Consider the following 8,151-nt stretch of genomic DNA (forward strand, 5'->3'; position numbering starts at 1 on the left):
TCCTTTGAGGAAAAATATTAGTTTCCCACTTTTAAAACTTTAAAAGTTGATTTTGGTTCTATTATTATTAAGCTAATTGAGCATAAAAAGCAGTCAGGAGATGCCTGTAACTATTATGCCATCTTCTTAAGACATTGTGGACCGGTGAAGCAGATTTGCGTCTATACATTATTAGCTGTGCAAGATGGATGGCGCAGATCTGCGTTTTTAACACGCGCTTGGTTTCCACACACTATACACTTAAATACGCAATATATGGAGCCTTTCTCCAAATGGTCCTGCTGACGGATGTTTTTAGAAACGTGACCTCACCCCAAGTTGATCTGTGATAAATATAGAGAACAAACAGCTCTGTATTTTCCTCTGTTGCTCTGCTCTGCATTTAGTCAGCATTCAGATTTCAATCACTTTACACCCATATTGGAAAGACATAGTTCTTACTGGAAAAAATATCTTACAGAAGATGAAATTTCAGCGAAATTGTTGGCGGACACATTATCTGATGTTCCTGACAACGCTGATAGTGACAGTGAAAATGACAGTGACTCTTCTATTATTGGAAATTGGCAAAACAAAATTGTGTATCCTTTACCGAGTTACAGTGACAGTGAACAAAGCGCGAACGAAAGTAACGATGACACACTAGATTGGGCGGTTTCCACATGGGTAAAAACAGATAAAACACCAAATTTAGGGCCATTTACAAGAAACCCAGGGGTGAAACAAATTCCCTCTGACCCAACGAAAGTATCACAAGTAACAGGACTCTTTCTTGGAGACAGATTCTTTCATATGTTGTGTGAGGAAAAGAATCTGTATTACTTACAAAATCAGGAAAAGTATGTTACTGGTTCTAAGGGGTTGAAATGGTCAGATGTCACTGTAGCAGAAATGAAAAAAATTTTTCAATAATTATTCTAATTGGGCAAATCAGGAAAGATAAATGAAAGGATTATTGGTCTCCGGATCCATTTTTAGATAGTCCTATTTTCAGGAAACTTATGCACCGTAATAGATTTGAACAAATTTGGTGGTGTTTACATTTCAACAACAATGAACTTCTGCAACAATCAACTAACAGGCTTTTCAGAATTCAAACCTTACTGGATTTTTTTCTTGCAAGATTTCAGACTATAAGCCAAATCAACAACTTTCCTTAGGTGAAGCACTGATTCCTTGGAGGGGTGGGCTTCGTATACAAACATATAACCCGGGGAAACTTATAAAGTATGGCTTACTTGTTCTTATGGTCACTGAAAGCACCTCAGGCTGTATCTTGAATTTAGAAATTTATGCTGGTGAAGGAAAAATATTACAGGAAACTATTTTCACACTTTTGGAACCTTACCTTGATCAAAATTACCATGTCTAACAAGACAACTATTATAATCATGTGACAATTGCTGAAACTCTCCTTTTAAGACAACTTAGAGTATGCTAAACAATCGGCATGAAGAGGGGTCTTCCTCTAGAAATGAAAAACAAATCAGTCTCTGAAACATGGCAAAACCACATTCAGGAGAAAGGGTGAAATTCTTCAATCTTGGAGGGATGCTCGTGTTGTCAACGTGATTTCCACAATTCACGATTCAACAATGGTTGATGTTCCACNTATTTCTCATCTTATACAAAATTCATCTTTTTACTTTTCTAGTATAACCTATTTTTCTCCTTACTCTGCACTTTCTACTTCGATTCCCCTACTGTCTTATGTATTTCTTTTTTCTTCCTAGTTTCCTTGTATTTTCTTCTATCAATTTGAATATTTGCATAGGAGTCTTCTGAGTGTATATGTATATATGATTTGCAGATGTGAAATAAATGGTTTCTTTGCATTGAAGCCTGAGTCACAGGACGCAAGACAGTTCTTTCTATTACTTTCTCTACTTTCGGCTGGAGCAGTCAGACTTTATGGAGTTGTGAAGTGAGGAGTTGCTGCTACATCACTTACCTCCCCATTCCTGAGGGTTTATCCTAAAGAAATTCCTTATAGAAAACAAATGGGGTTGAAGAAACATGAATGCAGTTTAATTTACTCTGTGTTGAAATTTTCATTTAATATGTTACAATCATTTATTCTTGGCAATACTTTGTGTCTGTGTTTAGATGATTACATCGCCATTGGAGCTGACGAGGAAGAATTAGGATCTCAGATTGAGGAAGATATCCTTTGTGTGTGCACGATTGTTTTAAGTAATCTACTAGATTACTTAACAAATGTTTTTATGTATAGAATTTTTAATTTTTATTGTATTCCGTTTCCATCTTGATTGTATTGTTTTGATGGCAAAGGAGGGGGCCATCCATGTCATTTTATTCTTTTTGTTTTTCTGTCATTCAAAAGTAAAGCACATAGTGTTGATAGTATTTTTATTTTTCTGCCTTGCAAGTTGAGAATGTACCATTTTGTTTCAAGTTTTGCAAAAGGATGTGGAGAACACAAACACTGCTAAGAGTGAAGTAGGGTTTCACATTTGGGGAACTCAACAAGCATACATAATCCTGAGCTCATTATCCCGGAGGGAAGTGTGTTTATGCTGGGCACCATGGAAAGTGCTCTGGGAGAGGAGCCCTACTTATAGGTATGGGGAGCAGGGAACATCTAGGTGTGATGGTGGGACTGTCCTGGTTGAGGAAGTAGCCTTGTTAGAGACCTCTTCATGGGCTCAGCTTCTGCTGTGGCTAATTCTTTTGAGAAGAACCTGCTAAACTAGCTTATTGCTGCGCCAAGGGAGGAAATAAACCTTTAGGGCTACCATCAATGGTCTCTTCTCATAAGGTCTCCAAGGGAACTGTGTAGTCATTGAGACTTTTAGGATCCTTGTTAGAATTCAGATTTGGGCAAGTTAAAGCTTGTGTAAGTTCGAGCTCTTTTTAAAATCTTTTCTCAGTAAGTACCTGAGTTACTTTTTGAAACCCTGTTAATTTGTATGCTTCTGGCATTAAACATTAAAAAGAAAGCATCCTCATTCACAGCCTAGAAGTATTTGTGAGTTACAGATCAAGGAATCTGGTAGAAACAGTGCCTTGTTGTTAACAATCTATATTTGAAACTGTGTTTGTGAACTGCTTAGAAATGTCAGGTATTCTTTTTTTGGCAGAATAGGAAAAAAATGATCTTACCTTTAAATTTTAACCTTTTTTCCTTAATGGCCTATACCTATATATCAAGAAATAAGGAATACAGACATGAAATACAAAAATAGAGTACGAAGTAGAATATCAAATCTTAAGGATGCAAAGAATCCAAATTTAAGGAAAAATGTACTGTGTGGGAATATTCCTCCTGACTTATTTGCTAGAATGACGGCAGAGGTGAGTATATCTGAATATAATGTTTCCATGATGTCAAGTATAAAGCTTATTTAAATCATAAAGTACTATGTAAATACTACATATATAATAAATCATTATTAGCTATTTTATGTATTTATATGTTCAATACACTAGATAAATACTTAAGGCGATTGAATCTGCTTACATCAATACTTTGTCCCTTCTTTAACTGTACAATAATCTTTGGGTGTTTGCAGCTGTACCATGATTTTTTGGGTGATTGCCTTAAATCACTGTCTGAAGACAAAAATGTTTTAACTTATTGTGGATTTGTGTAGCATCAAAGAGTTGAATTTCTAATTGCAAACAGACTTTGAAATCTCTAAGCTCTTTTCATGGTTAAACCCTACAGAATTGGTCACATCTTATTGACTATTCCTTAAATTTGTATAAGGAATGCTGGGAAAAACGAAATCCATAGCTCGCTATTTATAGACATAGTTGTTTATAGATAATAGCTGTAATTTGTCTATAATCTTACCATTTTTAAGCTTCCAAGAGAGTGAATTCATCTTTCTATATAGCTAATAAAAATTGCTATGTTTTTAAAGTTTTTTAAAAAAATCTCATTAAAATATTTAAAACTATCACAAAGTAGAGAACATAGTATAATGAAATCCCATATATCTGTCACCCAAGCTTTGAGTATTTTCAAGAATGTCACCCTTTTCATCTATTCCTTTTTTCTTTTTCTTTCTTTTCTCCTGAATTATTTTGAAGCAAATCTCAGACATTCTGTTCTTTTACCTGTACGTACTTGAGGGGTATCTTTAAAAATATTTTTTTTATATAATGACATTGTCATCACCATATCCATGAAAGCTATCAATAATTTCTTGATATTATATCATTTTCATAATCATTTTTTCTTGGTTGTATATTTACTTTGTATCAGGATCCAAAGTATACACATTACCTTTAGTTCAGTCTTTTAAGATTGTGTGTATGTATATATATAAAAATCTAAAGTAATTTCTTCTCCTACTCCTGCTTCTGCTTTTATTTCTTCATGACATTGACCTGTTGAATAAACCAGTTTATATCTTCTGTAAACCATAGCATGAATTGTCTGTTTCTTCCTCATGATTTTATTAAACTGTTCTGTCTCATTTTCTGTAAACTGTAAGCTAGTTNTAATGCCTTGAATATAAAATATAAAAATATAGACAAATATTTTTTAAAAAGTATTGAAGAAGTATGTTCTTAGTATATTTTTATAGTTTTATGTAATTGAAGTTTAGAGATAGAGCCTATATACAAAAGCATAGAATTGTCATGTGTGAAGTCTGATGAAGTGGTAGGTAGATATCGTCTCTCTCTCTCTGTGAAGAAAATTTTAAGAAACAAGTCTGAGGTATCATGTAAAGGAAGATACAAGATTAGCTCTAAGTGACTTATAGCTGAAAAAGATTTTTTACATGTTGTAAAATTATGTTTTAGACGTTGGGTGTAAGAATTTAAGGAGAAAGTAATGTGTAAATGCTTAGAAAGGAGTCACCAGAATCTAAAAAGTGGGCCAGCAGTAGTGAAGTTACTAAGGGTAAGGCTCCATCGTCCACCAGGACAGTTTCCAGTGGGTGGGCTAAGCATGCTGCTACAGACACAGAAGCAAAAGCATATAATTGAAACATTTAAGAAGGGGGATTTTGAAATGTTGGTTTGTTCATTGATTTATCACTGACTGGTGGCATGCTATGTACTGGGAATATAGAAAGCAGGAAGTCCTAGTCTTTGCTCTTAAAAAGCCCAGTCTGGGGCCAGCCACGTGGCTCGTTGATTAAGAGTTGGCTTGGGAGCGTGATCTCTGAGCAGCAGGGCCGTTGGTTTGGATCCCACATGGGCCAGTGATGCTGCGTCCTCTACAGCTAAGATGGTGAACAACAGCTCCACCTGGAGCTGGGCTGCAGTAAGTCGCCGGCGACGGCGTAGACTGTAGTGGGGCTGCAGTGGGCTGCCGTAAACTACTGTGAGTGGCCGGCAGCCTGGGTGAGCTGCCGTGAGCCGCTGTGAGCGGCCATCCAATGGCCAGCGACCGAGCTGCCTCACCCGGGAAGAGCACAGTGATCACAATACCAACATGGGCCAGTGAAGCGACGTCCTCCACAACTAGACTGAAGAACAAAAAGACAGCAACTTGTCTGTTCCCCTTCCTTGNTTTGGGGGCCTTCCAGGTGAATTATAGAGAATAACCAGGGACAGTAAAATTAGTATGTGAAAATTAAAGCATACACTTATGCTACATGGTAGGGCACTTGAATTGTATTTCAGGTTTGCTAACCTAACCTCTGTAAGTTCTAGAATTGTGATTTGGACCAAACTGTGTCAGTTACTCTCATACAGAGTAGCATATTAGAGTCATCTGAGGAATTTAAAAAATCTGATGCTCCTTCCTCACTTGCCAGAGCTTTGCATTGAATGGTTTGGGATGGGAGCTTGAGCATGAGGGTATGCTTAAAAGTTGCCTAGGTAGTCGTAATACACAGTTGAATATATGTTCTTCTGTTTTCTGTACGGAGGGATGTGATGAATTATTTACGTAGCTCTTATTGCTTAGGTAGAGATCAAAATTTATGCAGTAGATCCAAACATTTTCGGAACCCAGCTTCAAGGCTGTTTTGGTTGATTTAAACATAAATGTTTCTTTTTAGTGCTTAAATATTGCATTGGCCCAATCTATTTTACATACTTTATGTCCCAAAATCTAATTGCTTACCTCCTTTAAGCCTTGAAGCTTGTGCACTCTGTATTACATTACGTATTACTTGAATAGCTTGCATACATTTTATTTACTTGTTGAAAACTTAGGATTTTAGGGGGGGTTTTGTTTCGTAAATAGCTTGATAATATGCAGTAGTTCAGGTTTTTTGGTTTTTTTTTTTTTAACAAATGCTAACAACTTAGGTATTTCTTAAATTTTCAGATGGACCATCAACTGATAAAGATCCTGAAGAAAAGAAAAAAGATACTGCAATTACATCACAGAATAGCCCTGAAGCAAGAGAAGAAAGGTATTTTACTTTATGGAAATTCATTTATGTTTAAAGTCATAGATTTACTTGACCATCAATCACCTCCTCTGTGGTCTTATGATCCCATATATGTACTCTTCTATTTTCTAATCAAATGGAATTAATAATGTATATAGCCGAATATTCTAAGGTTTCTTACAAGACTTCCTGGAAATTTAAGAGTTAGAAGACACTAACTACATAAATAGAAGAAATTATTTACATTGTACTCATTGAGTTTAATTGAATGGAATCTCTGAGATAGCACTACTAGAATTGACAATGAAGGTACTGATTCGGGATTCAAATGGTTGCATCCTCTATTTACCACATTTCTGTTTTAGATTTTTTTTTTGGCACTGGATCTAATTCTCCTTTTTATGTTTATTTTTCTTCCCAATTTAGCTATTTATTATAAGAACTTAAAATGTGAAGTTCAGTAATAAAGGGTTCAAATTGTTTCTCAGATCTTATGAGTCCTTTGCATTTATTCTTTCCTATTACATATAATGGACTGTGCCATATCCAACACATTGACGTAAAACGTGATATGCCCAGTAGATTAAATACAGTTCCTCTGTTCTTGGGAAGCTTGTAGTTTAACTCTTGACATTGATTTAGAGCGATNAGTAAAGAAAAAAACCTATTTGTATTTTTCAGTATAATATGTTCATGAAGGGTGTTGATAGGGCAGATCAGTACTTGTCTTATTATTCTCTCTTGAGAAAAACAGTGAAGTGGCCAAAGAAAGTTGCATTTTGGCTTATAAATTGTGCACTTTTCAATTCTTTTCAAATCTATCAAAAACTAAACCCTACATCAAAAACGAGATACAAAGAATTTCTGCTGCAAGTGGCATGGGCTACAGATAAGGCGGAGACAGACTCAGACACAGACACAGACGCAGCGTGCCCAGGAACATCAACCCAAACCCCTCGTGTGCCTCATGAGGACCCCCCTGGGAGACTTTTGGGTGATATGCACAAACATGTGCTAGAGAAAATTGCTGGAAGTGAACGGAGTAAAAGAAAATACCCTGCTAGGAGGTGCTTTGTTTGTGCTGCCACAAAAAAAGTGAAACTTGGTACATCTGCAAGTTCTGCTTAGTGCCACTCCACAAGGGGGAATGTTTCCAGAGGTATGACACCCTCACACACTATTAGGGTCTTTGGTGAGTATTTCCTGAAAATTTCAGTTCACAAAAATAGTTAGCAAATTTGTAATAAATTTTTAAAACACAGTATAAAAGTTGATTTCAATGGTTTAAACCCCGGGAACATGCACTTAAACAATTTAAATGCCCCATCCTCAATGTGTTAATAGGAAATGGCTAGTGATGAGCTCAAAGAGATGCGGAAAAACTTGACAAAAGAAGCTATCAGAGAACATCAGATGGCCAAGACAGGTGGAACCCAGACTGACTTATTCACGTGTGGCAAATGTAAAAAGAAGAACTGTACTTACACACAGGTTTGTGGCTGTTTATAGATTCTTATTTTCATATTAAGAATGCTTGCAATTCCTGTTTCAAAACAAGTAATAAAGGCAATTACCAGTATACTTTGTTTGATAGTTTTCAAGAGGAGAGGTAATTTCTTAAATATAAGAATGTTTTCTTAATACTAACAGATTCCAGTTAATTGAAAATAAGATGATATATTTATACTTTCATGGAAATTGTTACCGTGAAAGCTATATCAGTTAAATGAAGTTTATAAAATATTACAGAGTTTAATAAAATGGCCATGTTCTTTCTGTAAGAGTTAATAAGCATGTGATTATCCATTAGTATTCACTCGTATATAAA

General features: G+C 35.7%; 1 protein-coding gene across 1 annotated transcript in view; it reads left to right on the forward strand.

Annotated features, from left to right (window-relative positions):
• Positions 1-460: 460 nt before the first annotated feature.
• LOC109378730 (transcription elongation factor A protein 1-like) overlaps positions 461-8,151 on the forward strand; it is a gene marked incomplete at its 5' end in the record, with an annotated part of 19,133 nt that continues 11,442 nt past the window's right edge. Inside the window, 4 exons of the mRNA XM_019635023.1 lie at positions 461-628; positions 1,981-2,163; positions 3,161-3,315; positions 7,668-7,814. Coding sequence (XP_019490568.1) covers positions 461-628; positions 1,981-2,163; positions 3,161-3,315; positions 7,668-7,814 — 653 coding nt within the window. The remainder of the gene's footprint in view (positions 629-1,980; positions 2,164-3,160; positions 3,316-7,667; positions 7,815-8,151) is intronic.

This window comes from Hipposideros armiger, unplaced genomic scaffold (assembly GCF_001890085.2).
Source record: "Hipposideros armiger isolate ML-2016 unplaced genomic scaffold, ASM189008v1 scaffold_2837, whole genome shotgun sequence".
NCBI lineage: Eukaryota > Metazoa > Chordata > Mammalia > Chiroptera > Hipposideridae > Hipposideros > Hipposideros armiger.